A 17,168-nucleotide genomic window follows, 5' to 3' on the forward strand; every position below is an offset into this window, starting at 1 on the left:
TTGGGGCTGGGTGTAAAATTTCAAAAAAACATGAAATAACGCAAAGCGGCTTCAGTGGCGGGCCCTTGCAATGTTTGCGTCATCATCACCAGAGCGCTACTCAATTCACCGTTATCCCCACTTACGGACACAAGATAATTATCTGTACTCGAATCATCACATCTCAAAGAAGATTATGAAAACAAATGGATTGTTTTTTGTCTTCCCAGCCAGTTATGCATGGACTGCCGTCACCGCACACAGTTTTTTCATACGAAACTGGGTTCCTGCCACAAGAGAAAACTAAATCCTTGAGCAAATACTGCCATCTTGTGGATGACACACGATGTAAGCTGCAAAAGCATGCTTCTCCTCCTGAATACTAAAGAAAAGTACCTATTTTGCTAGGACGAGTTCTGCTCGTTCAAAGCACTTAAGGGGTTAGAACACTACTGGTCTGCGTGAAGTAAAGTGTGGGACTATGATTTTCCCAAAGTAAATGAGTGTGGTTCTACAGTATACCAGCCAAATACACTCATTTCACTGGAGGTGTGTCGACTCACAGCTAGCTCACAATGAGTGTATCAAGCAAGCTAGAAATAATAGTATATAGGAACACTGTACAACATTTGCACCGAGAGAAGTTCATCATATTTGCGCCATGCTTTAAGGTTCTGCTTTGATTAGTCATCGTCGCTTGTTAGGGCCCTCTAAGTTGGGCGCTTGTTAGGGACCAACTATTATTTTAACTGTAAACAGGATGTGCATCTAGGTAAAGAAAATCAAGGCTGACTTACCGATCACCTGTCATGTCGTTGAGGAATTTTGCATATGATGGACGCATGTTGTGTGGCTCCACCACAGCCTGAAAGACAAGAGGAAACATAGCAATTACTATAACAGCCATACTCCTACTGGAGAACATGAATTTGTGAAAAGACTGCTCCCACTCTCGGGCAATTGCATTTACATACCAGCAGTCAGCCTCGTTGTCACTCACTAAAGATCTACATGTCGCACCTGACAGTGAATGGGAGTAAGCATGCCAATTTATGATTCCTGGCATATATTTACGACAAAGTGCACTTGCATGAAATTTCAATGATATGACACTTGTCTATTGCAAGCAAGTAACATGAAAATGGCAGAGCAGTGCTTTGTCTTGTCCACTTGCACTGTTTCAGCATAAACTCTTCAAAAGCATCTACACAAGTTTTGAAGCCACAACTCCCACAAAACAACCAAGAAGCCATCATCCTGGGATTGGCTCAAGCATGGCAAAGCTGTGAACTTACTTTTGTTGCACCACAGAGCACTTTTTTTTTTCATTATGGTTTTGCTGGGCACATACAGCACTTGGTAAGCGCACTATATGCAACCCATGTAGAAGTTAGTGCCTAGCTCCATTTACACGAAACATAGCCTCAAAATGTGCTTTGAAATAAATGCATTAGTGCTACAGTTGGCAGTTTTCAACACTGTGTTTTTTTTACAGTGAGGAAACATAGTTGAATCAGCAATGGATATGGCCACAAATGTTTCTTATTCTCGCTTTTCTTTGATTCAGTTTTTGCCCACAAAGCTTGCATCAGGAATGCTCAGCACAAAGCGCACCTCATTGTTTGAAAAGGTTTGAAATCATTGTAGATCGTTCTGTTAATATTACCCACAAGAGGCGAACATTTAAGATTATTCCAGAGCTTGCGCGAAGACCAGTGATAAGGCTGGAATAAATGCAAATGAAAAAGTTGATCGACGGCGGATGATCTGTTCACCGCTATCAGTTCTAGTGTCTCGCTGACTTTCCTTTTACGTGGCCACAAGTTCGACCCAATAAACAGTTTATACGAACACCCAGTCTGCTCCCTTCGTCTGCGTCACGACCCCGTTACAATATTGAGTGCTTATTTCGAGAGTGTCCAGCTTAACAGACTACACTGTATAGCTTCGAGTGAATGCTCTAGTACAGTGGTTCTCAAATGGAGGTCTGCGAAGCCATTTTTTATGATCTGCAAAACCCTCACCCATTTTTTTTTTTTTACATTTTCGGTAGCAATAAAATGCGCCTGTTTCACACTGTAGTTGTGTTAATTTACCTACATACGCCCCCTCCCTACCCTCCGCTGCAAGGGGTACCCCGTCACTTCCACCAGTCTACAAGGGGTCCCAACACATCCATGGTTGAGAACCACTGCTCTAGTCTATTCTGTACTGCAATGCATGCGTGGCATTGAGCAAGGCTGTAACTTACACAGAACATCATGACTCCACATCCAAGAGCAAACAGCAGTTCAGGACCCCATGCTAATGTGGGTGCATAGCCTTTCGTTGCTGCTTGGCAGTAGAGCACCTAGAAAATGAAGGCATCAGAACTGGTGTAACATAAAACCCAGGAAACAGCATAAAAAAAACAAACTATACACTATACGCTGTGTTTAAACTATACACTATACGCTGAGTACACTGATTAACTTCTGTCCGAACAATTGTTAAGCTACGTCCCATATCAATGTCTCAAAAAATGTGAAGTCATAACTGAAGCTGCATGTTCCTGTGGCTTAGAAAACAGAATTTATGCAAGATTTCACGAGGCAAAGTATTACATCCTTGCTATTGAGTTCGTTGGTGCATCTTCGGTAGAAGTAGCACAACTAGGTAGCACCTTGTCAGGTGCTACAGTATTATTTTTTTCTGTCTAATTTGTGGCATTGCGACGCCACAAGGCGGTTTCGGAACCGAAAATACTGGTGACAGCACGCATCCCAAATGGATGTTACGTGATGGTCGCCATCTTGTGTACTTGCGCTTCTGCAAAACCACAGAATCGACCCATCGATTATTCCGGCTTCTGCGCAATTGTGACAGTGCCTTTTGTGGCAACCAGTGGCAAAAAACGAAGGGGATGTGGCGACCACCGAAGAGCGCTCCAGTATGACTTATTAGCGACAAAAATCGACATGTCTGGCGTGTGCCGAGGCATCGATCGGTGCCGCCTTAATCTTTGTGCAGTGCCGCTAATGTGCACGGTCTGAAGCGAAGCGGGTGCAAGCAGCTCGGCACAGTGTGTACGCCAAGTAGGCGGAGCGCTGCATGCAACTAGCGAGTAGAAGATTGGCTCAGTGCAATCGTACCACGTCTAAGAAAACTGTAGGATTTCGCTGAGTAGCAGATATCTGTGCACACTTATCGTGGACCGCCGATTATGCCCGTTTGATGGATATGTCAGTCTGCATTGGCTGCGTATCCCGGACTTTGCAGCAGTTTTAAAATGCTCTTTGGTGTCGCCACCGCGTGCCATCGGACGGTAGTACGAGAATGCTAATCATATATGAACATTTTAGGCAATATTTGCTGTGGCACTGTATTTATTCCTTTTTGAGCGGTGATGGCGAATGTAAAGAAATGCAAATTGGTACTTGGTCATAGGTGTGTGCACGGGAAGGAGGGGGGAGCGACACTGGGGGCGAGGAGGGGTAAAGCCAGCCGCATACATTGACATAATAGGGAGGAGGCACTGCCACAAAACTTTGCTTCCCCCCCTCCCCTCTTCCTAAACACGCTTATATACTTGGTGGTAAATGCATACTATATGTTTAGTGCGTAGTTAGGAGCGTTCTCGAAATATATGTACGTTTCAAAGAGGTTTCACTGTAACGAGCTCTTAATTAATTTAACCCTAAAGTGTATGATATCGTGTTTGTGTGAAGTTTATAGCACTAACATGCTATGAACTTCATGCTGCATCTAGCTTGGTGCAATATCCTTCACTATCTTATGTCACCGCTTCTGTACATAATCCTACTTTTGTTTATTTTTGTGCTTATTTTGTGGGCTTCCTGCTTTTGTATAGATGATCAGGTAAACTGAGAGAACAATAAACAATATAAAGCTAAATTTTCTTCCTCGGTGTGTGCCATGGAAAGCCCATGCGCGCTCTAAACACAGAGTGAGGAGCGCCGTGAGTGTGGAGCTGTCATGTGGCGCTCCACACTCTAAACGCAGAGTGTGGAGCGCCGTTGTTGTGAGTGTGGAGCTGTCGTGCGTTCCTTGCTGATAGTCGCGGGTGATATCGAGTCGAACCCAAGACCCGATAATGCGGCGATTCTCGCCGAGCTGCGTCAGCTAACTGCCGGTCAAGCAACTGTCATTACAGAAATTAAAGACATTAAGGCACAACTTGTTGCCACGAATAACACTATCGCCGAGCTCACTAAGCGTGTGGCTTCTGTGGAAGCGAGTTGTGAACACATCAAGCACTTGCGGCAGAAGCTTGGAACCGTACAGACTGACAACACCAAAACTGTGTATCGTGTTTTTCTTTTAGAAAGCCGTTCTGATGATGCCGAACATCGGTCCCGCCGCAACAACCTGATTTTTTATGGTATCCCCAATTCTTCATCTGAATCGCGTGCACACCCTGAAGAAGCGATCATTCAACTTTGCTCCGAACTACTGAATTTAACAATTGACACACAAGAAATAGAAAGAGCGCACCGCTTGGGTTGACATACCTCTGGCCGTAATCATCCCATAATTGTCAGATTTTCTGCCTTTAAGACGAAAGAGGCGATCCTTACTAACGCTCGCAAGTTGAAAGGTACCACATACGGCATTGGGGAGGACTTTTCGCAACGGGTAGAAAATGCACGTAAACACCTTGTCGCCTTTGCAAAAACGAGTCTGTGCCTTACTCACTTCGATATAAAACGCTACACATCGGCCCACGACGCTTCTTCTTTGATGAAGCATCACAAAGCGTGCAAGAACAACTATAGCTAACTCGTCACGCCCGTCAACCGCGCAGCCACCTTATTCGCATGCCCCGTGCCACCGTTTCACTCTCGGTTATCTTCGCTAACATTCACAGCTTCCTTCCAAAACGAGAAGTAGTGTCAAATCTGGTGTCATCATCCGATAGTAATGTAATTGTACTAACCGAAACATGGCTTTCCAGTGAAATCGCTGATGCTGAAATTTTGAACAACTTTCCCAACTTTGATATTTTTCGAAAAGACAGGCACGGTGGCAGAGGGGGTGGGGTATTAATCGCTGTTCTTACTGAACTATCCTGTTGCCCTGTCAATATATCAAGTGACCTCGAAATTCTGTGGCTGATCTGCCGTACCGAACCTTCATCTATTATTCTTGGTGTGTGCTACAGGCCCCCTACTCATCATTTAAATTTTCCCAGCAAACTTAACAATATTTGGGTGATTTAGCCAAGTGGCACCCCAATCCATGCATCTTGCTTTTTGGTGACTTTAATTACCCCAGTATTGATTGGTCTTCAATGCAATGAGCTACAGGTAACTCGGAGGCTGCTGAATTTCTGGACTTCTGCCTTAACCATAATCTGACCCAACTGATAAAAGAACCAACTCGTGTCACGGTAGATTGTGCCCACACGCTTGACCTTATTCTGACATCGCATCCCGAATTCATGTCATCAATTAGTTACCTTAAAGAAATAAGCGACCATAAAGTATGATGATAGATGGTAGCGCAGACAACGGACACGGACAAGAGAAGGCACATAGACACAACACAGCGCTAACTTTCAACAACAGTTTATTACACGCAGATCCCCGTGGTGTATGCGATCCACCACGCCAACGTCGCACGTGCGTAGCTCTAAAAACCATCAAATATAACCAACGCGCATGTTCCAATACTTTACAATTTTATATTTTTCAAACTTTTTCTGCTTTTTCTTTCTTCCTTTTATCCCGTGCGCTACCACAACCCTATCGCGAATACATGTAATCAAGTTCCTTATCTGTCAACACCACTGATGGGCTGCTCACACACGTGTCACCTAGCGCTGCAATTTTGCCGGCCTCCAATACCAATCGCGTCATCTCGTGCCTACTTCTGTTGATTATAACCGTTTCCTTGAATTTCGGTGTGCAATTACATCTCTGGCAATGAAGGGAAAGAAAACCATCAGGAACAACACTATTTACTTTGTTATTGTGCTCGCGCAAGCGATCGTTTATGCATCTACTGGTCTGACCGATATAACACTTTCCACAAGTAAGTGGAATGAGGTATACAACACACATGATGCACTCAACAAATAGGTTTCTATGTTTCTTTTGGCATACATTTGATTTTCCCTTGTCTGGTCTTGTGCTTCTGCAAAGACTCACCAACTTATTGGGTGCCGAGAAAACTACGTTAGTGCCACATTTTTCCGCAATCTTTTTTTATCCTGTGAGAAACCTTATGCATGTATGGAATTACGGCAAAATTTTCCTTTCTTGAGCTCGCCCTATCCATCGCTTCACATCTTTTCTCCAGCACTTTTCTGTGCAATCCTTCTGCAACGGACACAACGAGGCTCTTGGGGTACCCGGCATTGCTTAGCCTCGAGACCTGTTGTCTGAAGCTTTCATTCATGAGGCACCGGCAGGACTTCTTTAGTGCCTCACTCAAGCACATCTTCGCAATGCCTCGTTTTACCAGTTTAGTATGCGCTGAGTGAAACTGTAGTAAAGGCTTACTTGCTCTGGGCTCATAACACCAGCATGTCTTTTCATCTGAGAATTGAAAGTTAATGTCAAGAAATCTGAGCCTTCCGTCACATGGCATTTCAAAAGTCACTTCAAGTGGGTTAAGACTCTCACGAAAAACGCTACACACGCTACTACATTGAGTAGTAAAATCTGCAGTTCTGTCATTGATAAACACTAAAAAGTCATCGACGTACCTAAATACGTGCACAACATTGTATTCATTTAGGCGTCCTGATAGCCTCCTGTCCATTTCAGCCAAAGCCATGTGAAGCGATGGATAGGGCGAGCTCAAGAAAGGAAAATTTTGCCGTAATTCCATACATGCATAAGGTTTCTCACAGGATAAAAAAGATTGCGGAAAAATGTGGCACTAACGTAGTTTTCTCGGCACCCAATAAGTTGGTGAGTCTTTGCAGAAGCACAAGACCAGACAAGGGAAAATCAAATGTATGCCAAAAGAAACATAGAAACCTATTTGTTGAGTGCATCATGTGTGTTGTATACCTCATTCCACTTACTTGTGGAAAGTGTTATATCGGTCAGACCAGTAGATGCATAAACGATCGCTTGCGCGAGCACAATAACAAAGTAAATAGTGTTGTTCCTGATGGTTTTCTTTCCCTTCATTGCCAGAGATGTAATTGCACACCGAAATTCAAGGAAACGGTTATAATCAACAGAAGTAGGCACGAGATGACGCGATTGGTATTGGAGGCCGGCAAAATTGCAGCGCTAGGTGACACGTGTGTGAGCAGCCCATCAGTGGTGTTGACAGATAAGGAACTTGATTACATGTATTCGCGATAGGGTTGTGGTAGCGCACGGGATAAAAGGAAGAAAGAAAAAGCAGAAAAAGTTTGAAAAATATAAAATTGTAAAGTATTGGAACATGCGCGTTGGTTATATTTGATGGTTTTTAGAGCTACGCACGTGCGACGTTGGCGTGGTGGATCGCATACACCACGGGGATCTGCGTGTAATAAACTGTTGTTGAAAGTTAGCGCTGTGTTGTGTCTATGTGCCTTCTCTTGTCCGTGTCCGTTGTCTGCGCTACCATCTATCATCATGCAACCATACCAACAAGCCCAAATCGCCACCCTCATTGACTTCATTTCTCGTTCAACGGGCTCTTTCGTTCATGTACTGCGAGATCCTTCGGGTGTTGTAGCCCTCATCGTCAACGCCGTGTGCAAGGCAAGAACGCTCAGCTTTTCCATAAGGAACAAGATTCTACCTGAGGATGTTCGAGCGCTCTTCGGAGGGTGTACCCCTTCAGATGGGCACAGAACGAGGATCATGAAAATTCAGCGCTCAGAATGGCTTCGACAGGTACGCATTTTCAGAGCCTACCTACGGGCGCAGATGCATCGAACTTACGAGCCATATGCAGCGGAGATTCACTTTCGAAAGCATCTACGTCTGGCAGACCAAATGATAGAATTCCACTGGAAGCTTCAAATACGACTGTTACGTGATTTGGTGGACAAAGTGCGCGTGAGTGCAACCTCCAACGTGCATGTGGCAGAAGGCATCTGCCTACCGGACTTTGTACTAGAAGTATTGGGACTTGGGCCAAAGTTTGCCGTGCAACCTCAAAAGAACAAGCCGGAACTCGTATCAATTGTACGTCAAGTGTCGAAGCGGGTTCCCGAGGATCAAGCCACCAGAATCATCAACGAAGGTGTGGACGCTTTAAAATTGTGTAGGCCTCCATGCCGCAGTTTGCCTCTCAAACGCGTGGAAACTTACTTGACACAGCATGCTCTAAGTGTACTTCCAGTCGATAAAGAAGGAGGGTTTGCGGTTTTCTCGCATGATGAATTTAAAGAAAAGGCTAAAAGTGCTATTACGGCAGTTTTCAGCGAAAAGAAAGGTATTTCGATTGAAAAAGTGAGGGGAAAAGCAATAGAACTTTGTAAGAGGATGAATCTAGAAGGTGTGGTTAGCGGTATCAGAAAGAGTAAAAATGACAGTCTGGATGTGTTCTTTAGTGCTAAAACGCATAAGGAAGGAGTACCGTTCAGAGTGATAGTGTCGGAGAAGGACACGTGGCAAAAAGCTGTAGCTGTGTATCTGCAAAGAACATTAAACTTGCTTGACATAAATGACCCCTTCCTGACAAAAAATTCGGAACAGGTGATAAGTTTCGTCAGGGAACGAAAAAACATAGGGTTAAAAGCGTTTTCGGCTGACATAAAAGATCTGTACTATTCTCTGCCACAATCAGCAGTATTGACAAGTGTTGGCGAATGCATCGATGAGTACGGTGCCGTTAGATTTAGCTCACAAGCAGGTACGTCCGTCGACAATTTCTTAGAATTACTGAGGTTTTACTTGTCGTCAACGTTTATTGAAAACAATGGTAACCTGTATCTGCAAAAACAAGGAGTATGCATTGGCTCGTGCTTAGCACCAGTTTTAAGTAACTTGTTTTTGGCTGAAATGGACAGGAGGCTATCAGGACGCCTAAATGAATACAATGTTGTGCACGTATTTAGGTACGTCGATGACTTTTTAGTGTTTATCAATGACAGAACTGCAGATTTTACTACTCAATGTAGTAGCGTGTGTAGCGTTTTTCGTGAGAGTCTTAACCCACTTGAAGTGACTTTTGAAATGCCATGTGACGGAAGGCTCAGATTTCTTGACATTAACTTTCAATTCTCAGATGAAAAGACATGCTGGTGTTATGAGCCCAGAGCAAGTAAGCCTTTACTACAGTTTCACTCAGCGCATACTAAACTGGTAAAACGAGGCATTGCGAAGATGTGCTTGAGTGAGGCACTAAAGAAGTCCTGCCGGTGCCTCATGAATGAAAGCTTCAGACAACAGGTCTCGAGGCTAAGCAATGCCGGGTACCCCAAGAGCCTCGTTGTGTCCGTTGCAGAAGGATTGCACAGAAAAGTGCTGGAGAAAAGATGTGAAGCGATGGATAGGGCGAGCTCAAGAAAGGAAAATTTTGCCGTAATTCCATACATGCATAAGGTTTCTCACAGGATAAAAAAGATTGCGGAAAAATGTGGCACTAACGTAGTTTTCTCGGCACCCAATAAGTTGGTGAGTCTTTGCAGAAGCACAAGACCAGACAAGGGAAAATCAAATGTATGCCAAAAGAAACATAGAAACCTATTTGTTGAGTGCATCATGTGTGTTGTATACCTCATTCCACTTACTTGTGGAAAGTGTTATATCGGTCAGACCAGTAGATGCATAAACGATCGCTTGCGCGAGCACAATAACAAAGTAAATAGTGTTGTTCCTGATGGTTTTCTTTCCCTTCATTGCCAGAGATGTAATTGCACACCGAAATTCAAGGAAACGGTTATAATCAACAGAAGTAGGCACGAGATGACGCGATTGGTATTGGAGGCCGGCAAAATTGCAGCGCTAGGTGACACGTGTGTGAGCAGCCCATCAGTGGTGTTGACAGATAAGGAACTTGATTACATGTATTCGCGATAGGGTTGTGGTAGCGCACGGGATAAAAGGAAGAAAGAAAAAGCAGAAAAAGTTTGAAAAATATAAAATTGTAAAGTATTGGAACATGCGCGTTGGTTATATTTGATGGTTTTTAGAGCTACGCACGTGCGACGTTGGCGTGGTGGATCGCATACACCACGGGGATCTGCGTGTAATAAACTGTTGTTGAAAGTTAGCGCTGTGTTGTGTCTATGTGCCTTCTCTTGTCCGTGTCCGTTGTCTGCGCTACCATCTATCATCATGCAACCATACCAACAAGCCCAAATCGCCACCCTCATTGACTTCATTTCTCGTTCAACGGGCTCTTTCGTTCATGTACTGCGAGATCCTTCGGGTGTTGTAGCCCTCATCGTCAACGCCGTGTGCAAGGCAAGAACGCTCAGCTTTTCCATAAGGAACAAGATTCTACCAGAGGATGTTCGAGCGCTCTTCGGAGGGTGTACCCCTTCAGATGGGCACAGAACGAGGATCATGAAAATTCAGCGCTCAGAATGGCTTCGACAGGTACGCATTTTCAGAGCCTACCTACGGGCGCAGATGCATCGAACTTACGAGCCATATGCAGCGGAGATTCACTTTCGAAAGCATCTACGTCTGGCAGACCAAATGATAGAATTCCACTGGAAGCTTCAAATACGACTGTTACGTGATTTGGTGGACAAAGTGCGCGTGAGTGCAACCTCCAACGTGCATGTGGCAGAAGGCATCTGCCTACCGGACTTTGTACTAGAAGTATTGGGACTTGGGCCAAAGTTTGCCGTGCAACCTCAAAAGAACAAGCCGGAACTCGTATCAATTGTACGTCAAGTGTCGAAGCGGGTTCCCGAGGATCAAGCCACCAGAATCATCAACGAAGGTGTGGACGCTTTAAAATTGTGTAGGCCTCCATGCCGCAGTTTGCCTCTCAAACGCGTGGAAACTTACTTGACACAGCATGCTCTAAGTGTACTTCCAGTCGATAAAGAAGGAGGGTTTGCGGTTTTCTCGCATGATGAATTTAAAGAAAAGGCTAAAAGTGCTATTACGGCAGTTTTCAGCGAAAAGAAAGGTATTTCGATTGAAAAAGTGAGGGGAAAAGCAATAGAACTTTGTAAGAGGATGAATCTAGAAGGTGTGGTTAGCGGTATCAGAAAGAGTAAAAATGACAGTCTGGATGTGTTCTTTAGTGCTAAAACGCATAAGGAAGGAGTACCGTTCAGAGTGATAGTGTCGGAGAAGGACACGTGGCAAAAAGCTGTAGCTGTGTATCTGCAAAGAACATTAAACTTGCTTGACATAAATGACCCCTTCCTGACAAAAAATTCGGAACAGGTGATAAGTTTCGTCAGGGAACGAAAAAACATAGGGTTAAAAGCGTTTTCGGCTGACATAAAAGATCTGTACTATTCTCTGCCACAATCAGCAGTATTGACAAGTGTTGGCGAATGCATCGATGAGTACGGTGCCGTTAGATTTAGCTCACAAGCAGGTACGTCCGTCGACAATTTCTTAGAATTACTGAGGTTTTACTTGTCGTCAACGTTTATTGAAAACAATGGTAACCTGTATCTGCAAAAACAAGGAGTATGCATTGGCTCGTGCTTAGCACCAGTTTTAAGTAACTTGTTTTTGGCTGAAATGGACAGGAGGCTATCAGGACGCCTAAATGAATACAATGTTGTGCACGTATTTAGGTACGTCGATGACTTTTTAGTGTTTATCAATGACAGAACTGCAGATTTTACTACTCAATGTAGTAGCGTGTGTAGCGTTTTTCGTGAGAGTCTTAACCCACTTGAAGTGACTTTTGAAATGCCATGTGACGGAAGGCTCAGATTTCTTGACATTAACTTTCAATTCTCAGATGAAAAGACATGCTGGTGTTATGAGCCCAGAGCAAGTAAGCCTTTACTACAGTTTCACTCAGCGCATACTAAACTGGTAAAACGAGGCATTGCGAAGATGTGCTTGAGTGAGGCACTAAAGAAGTCCTGCCGGTGCCTCATGAATGAAAGCTTCAGACAACAGGTCTCGAGGCTAAGCAATGCCGGGTACCCCAAGAGCCTCGTTGTGTCCGTTGCAGAAGGATTGCACAGAAAAGTGCTGGAGAAAAGATGTGAAGCGATGGATAGGGCGAGCTCAAGAAAGGAAAATTTTGCCGTAATTCCATACATGCATAAGGTTTCTCACAGGATAAAAAAGATTGCGGAAAAATGTGGCACTAACGTAGTTTTCTCGGCACCCAATAAGTTGGTGAGTCTTTGCAGAAGCACAAGACCAGACAAGGGAAAATCAAATGTATGCCAAAAGAAACATAGAAACCTATTTGTTGAGTGCATCATGTGTGTTGTATACCTCATTCCACTTACTTGTGGAAAGTGTTATATCGGTCAGACCAGTAGATGCATAAACGATCGCTTGCGCGAGCACAATAACAAAGTAAATAGTGTTGTTCCTGATGGTTTTCTTTCCCTTCATTGCCAGAGATGTAATTGCACACCGAAATTCAAGGAAACGGTTATAATCAACAGAAGTAGGCACGAGATGACGCGATTGGTATTGGAGGCCGGCAAAATTGCAGCGCTAGGTGACACGTGTGTGAGCAGCCCATCAGTGGTGTTGACAGATAAGGAACTTGATTACATGTATTCGCGATAGGGTTGTGGTAGCGCACGGGATAAAAGGAAGAAAGAAAAAGCAGAAAAAGTTTGAAAAATATAAAATTGTAAAGTATTGGAACATGCGCGTTGGTTATATTTGATGGTTTTTAGAGCTACGCACGTGCGACGTTGGCGTGGTGGATCGCATACACCACGGGGATCTGCGTGTAATAAACTGTTGTTGAAAGTTAGCGCTGTGTTGTGTCTATGTGCCTTCTCTTGTCCGTGTCCGTTGTCTGCGCTACCATCTATCATCATGCAACCATACCAACAAGCCCAAATCGCCACCCTCATTGACTTCATTTCTCGTTCAACGGGCTCTTTCGTTCATGTACTGCGAGATCCTTCGGGTGTTGTAGCCCTCATCGTCAACGCCGTGTGCAAGGCAAGAACGCTCAGCTTTTCCATAAGGAACAAGATTCTACCAGAGGATGTTCGAGCGCTCTTCGGAGGGTGTACCCCTTCAGATGGGCACAGAACGAGGATCATGAAAATTCAGCGCTCAGAATGGCTTCGACAGGTACGCATTTTCAGAGCCTACCTACGGGCGCAGATGCATCGAACTTACGAGCCATATGCAGCGGAGATTCACTTTCGAAAGCATCTACGTCTGGCAGACCAAATGATAGAATTCCACTGGAAGCTTCAAATACGACTGTTACGTGATTTGGTGGACAAAGTGCGCGTGAGTGCAACCTCCAACGTGCATGTGGCAGAAGGCATCTGCCTACCGGACTTTGTACTAGAAGTATTGGGACTTGGGCCAAAGTTTGCCGTGCAACCTCAAAAGAACAAGCCGGAACTCGTATCAATTGTACGTCAAGTGTCGAAGCGGGTTCCCGAGGATCAAGCCACCAGAATCATCAACGAAGGTGTGGACGCTTTAAAATTGTGTAGGCCTCCATGCCGCAGTTTGCCTCTCAAACGCGTGGAAACTTACTTGACACAGCATGCTCTAAGTGTACTTCCAGTCGATAAAGAAGGAGGGTTTGCGGTTTTCTCGCATGATGAATTTAAAGAAAAGGCTAAAAGTGCTATTACGGCAGTTTTCAGCGAAAAGAAAGGTATTTCGATTGAAAAAGTGAGGGGAAAAGCAATAGAACTTTGTAAGAGGATGAATCTAGAAGGTGTGGTTAGCGGTATCAGAAAGAGTAAAAATGACAGTCTGGATGTGTTCTTTAGTGCTAAAACGCATAAGGAAGGAGTACCGTTCAGAGTGATAGTGTCGGAGAAGGACACGTGGCAAAAAGCTGTAGCTGTGTATCTGCAAAGAACATTAAACTTGCTTGACATAAATGACCCCTTCCTGACAAAAAATTCGGAACAGGTGATAAGTTTCGTCAGGGAACGAAAAAACATAGGGTTAAAAGCGTTTTCGGCTGACATAAAAGATCTGTACTATTCTCTGCCACAATCAGCAGTATTGACAAGTGTTGGCGAATGCATCGATGAGTACGGTGCCGTTAGATTTAGCTCACAAGCAGGTACGTCCGTCGACAATTTCTTAGAATTACTGAGGTTTTACTTGTCGTCAACGTTTATTGAAAACAATGGTAACCTGTATCTGCAAAAACAAGGAGTATGCATTGGCTCGTGCTTAGCACCAGTTTTAAGTAACTTGTTTTTGGCTGAAATGGACAGGAGGCTATCAGGACGCCTAAATGAATACAATGTTGTGCACGTATTTAGGTACGTCGATGACTTTTTAGTGTTTATCAATGACAGAACTGCAGATTTTACTACTCAATGTAGTAGCGTGTGTAGCGTTTTTCGTGAGAGTCTTAACCCACTTGAAGTGACTTTTGAAATGCCATGTGACGGAAGGCTCAGATTTCTTGACATTAACTTTCAATTCTCAGATGAAAAGACATGCTGGTGTTATGAGCCCAGAGCAAGTAAGCCTTTACTACAGTTTCACTCAGCGCATACTAAACTGGTAAAACGAGGCATTGCGAAGATGTGCTTGAGTGAGGCACTAAAGAAGTCCTGCCGGTGCCTCATGAATGAAAGCTTCAGACAACAGGTCTCGAGGCTAAGCAATGCCGGGTACCCCAAGAGCCTCGTTGTGTCCGTTGCAGAAGGATTGCACAGAAAAGTGCTGGAGAAAAGATGTGAAGCGATGGATAGGGCGAGCTCAAGAAAGGAAAATTTTGCCGTAATTCCATACATGCATAAGGTTTCTCACAGGATAAAAAAGATTGCGGAAAAATGTGGCACTAACGTAGTTTTCTCGGCACCCAATAAGTTGGTGAGTCTTTGCAGAAGCACAAGACCAGACAAGGGAAAATCAAATGTATGCCAAAAGAAACATAGAAACCTATTTGTTGAGTGCATCATGTGTGTTGTATACCTCATTCCACTTACTTGTGGAAAGTGTTATATCGGTCAGACCAGTAGATGCATAAACGATCGCTTGCGCGAGCACAATAACAAAGTAAATAGTGTTGTTCCTGTTACGTCTGTACAGCCGCTTGTGACTGTAGACGATTTATTAAAGGACAGGAAACGTGAACAAGTTCAAAAGCGTAGCCCAGGCGTTGGAGTCACTCCTGGCCAGCGTTCGACGCCAGGCCCGCGCTCGTGCCACCGCGCCAGTGCCGCCGCGCGCACTTCGTTAATGTCGTCTTCTAAGGCGACATGTCACTCTTCCTCCCTTAGACGAAGTCTCCATAGCGGTCTGGAGGTCGCCTAACCTCTGGTGGTCGCAGTTGCCGAGTGGCCACTGCCTGTGACGTCGACGGTTGCGAGGGAGTGTGATCTTGCATCTCGGGCGAGTCAGGCGGTTGAGCAGCTGAGCTCGATGGTGTCTCTTCTGGCGTTGCGTCCAAGAGATCGTCAGCTGCGCTCCAATCTGTCCGCGATTGGGTTGTTTGTCTGGTCTGACTCGTTTTCCTCATGTGATTGAGGTGACGCCGAACCTTTCCTTGGTCGCTTTTTACAAGCCAGGATCGTGGTCCGACGCGGCGCAGTATTTCGCCTTCAATCCAATCTGGCTTTTTCAAAAACTGCCGGATAAGCACTCTATCCCCTATAGCGAAGCGGCGTGATTTTTGCAATGCCTCCTGGCTCTCAGGACTTCGCTTATTCGTCTCCCGCTTAAGAAGATCGAGAGGGCAGAGCAATTCTCGTCCGAACATCGCTCTCGCCGGTGTCATACCTGTGGTAGTGTGTATTGTCGTGTGCTGCCGATACAGAAATCTTGCAAGTCGGCACTGTATGGACTTGTCTGCATCTTTCAACAGCGCTCTTTTCAGCTCCGCCACATAGCGTTCTGCCTGGCCGTTTGTTGCCGGATGATATGCTGGTGAGGTTGCAGCCTGTATGCCGTTCGACGCATAGAACTGCTTGATCTCGTTGGAGATGAATGCTTTTCCGTTGTCGGAGATGACCTTTCGGGGAATGCCGAACGTTGCAAAGAGGCTTCGGAGCACGTCGATTACAGCCGCGGATGTTGCTTGTGTCACGTGCCGGACTTCCACCCACTTTGTGTATGCGTCCACAACAACCAAGTAGGTGCGTCCGAGTAGTGGCCCCGCGAAGTCAACGTGCACCGTGTTCCATGCTGTCTGGGGACGGTCCCACGTAGGAATAGGAGCTTTGGGTGGGCTCTTTTGCGTTGCTTGGCATTCACGGCACTGTCGCACCGTTTCCTCGATCACCTTGTCCATTCCGGGCCACCATACGTAGCTCCTTGCGCACTTCTTCATGGCTACCATGCCTCTGTGACCAGCATGCAGAAGTGCCAGAACACGGGCTCGTGCTGAGCTCGGTATGATCACTCGGGATCCAAGTGTGATGCACTCGCGATGTAGTGCTAGTGCGGTCGCTCGTCGTCGGTAAGGAGCAAACTCATCTCCAGTGAGTTTCTCCACTGTACCATCCTGCACTGCCTTGTACAACCTCTGCATGATGCTGTCTTGTTGTGTCAGGCGTGCTATCTCGGCAGCAGTCAACGGAGGTCTCGATAAAGCTTCGAACAATAGTACGTCACCTGGAGGCCAGGGTTCATCGAGACGTTCTTGTAATGGCAAACGGCTCAACGCATCCGCGTTTTGATGGTTCTCGCCACGCCTGTAGATTATGCTGTAGTCATACGCCGATAACTTGATGCACCATCTGGTCATCCGTGGAGAAAGGACTTGAGCCGTTGGCTTTTGTGGACCCAGTATGCCGAGCAGTGGTTGGTGATCAGTGACGAAAGTCACCTTTCTTCCCGCAATATACTTGTGGAACTTGTGGGCTGCAAATACCACAGCAAGGCCTTCTCTGTCCAATTGAGCATAATTGCGTTCTGCCGGCCCTAGCGTCCGAGATGCAAAAGCGATTGGCGCCTCTCTATTCTGGTCATCACGTTGAGACAGAACAGCTCCTATGCCATATGGTGAAGCATCACAAGAGACAAGAAGCTCCTTCTGTTCGTCGTAGTGTGCCAGTACGGTCTGACTGAGCAGCAATGCCTTAAGCTTGTCAAAGGCTTCTTGATGCTTTGTCTCCCATCTCCACGTGGCGTCCTTCTGAAGAAGCTGGTATAGGCAGCTGGCAACTGTTGCCCTGT

At 45.3% G+C, this 17,168-nt stretch overlaps 1 protein-coding gene across 3 annotated transcripts in view; it reads right to left on the minus strand.

Moving 5' to 3' along the window:
- Positions 1-17,168, minus strand: part of LOC119174986 (transmembrane protein 135) — a 41,022-nt gene that overhangs the window by 2,161 nt on the left and 21,693 nt on the right. For all 3 annotated transcript variants that reach the window (XM_075894868.1, XM_075894867.1, XM_037426145.2), the window contains 2 exons: positions 2,231-2,329; positions 777-844 (listed from right to left, as the gene is read on the minus strand). In XM_075894868.1, coding sequence (XP_075750983.1) covers positions 777-844; positions 2,231-2,329 — 167 coding nt within the window. The remainder of the gene's footprint in view (positions 1-776; positions 845-2,230; positions 2,330-17,168) is intronic.

This window comes from Rhipicephalus microplus, chromosome 5 (genome assembly GCF_043290135.1).
Source record: "Rhipicephalus microplus isolate Deutch F79 chromosome 5, USDA_Rmic, whole genome shotgun sequence".
Classification (NCBI taxonomy): domain Eukaryota; kingdom Metazoa; phylum Arthropoda; class Arachnida; order Ixodida; family Ixodidae; genus Rhipicephalus; species Rhipicephalus microplus.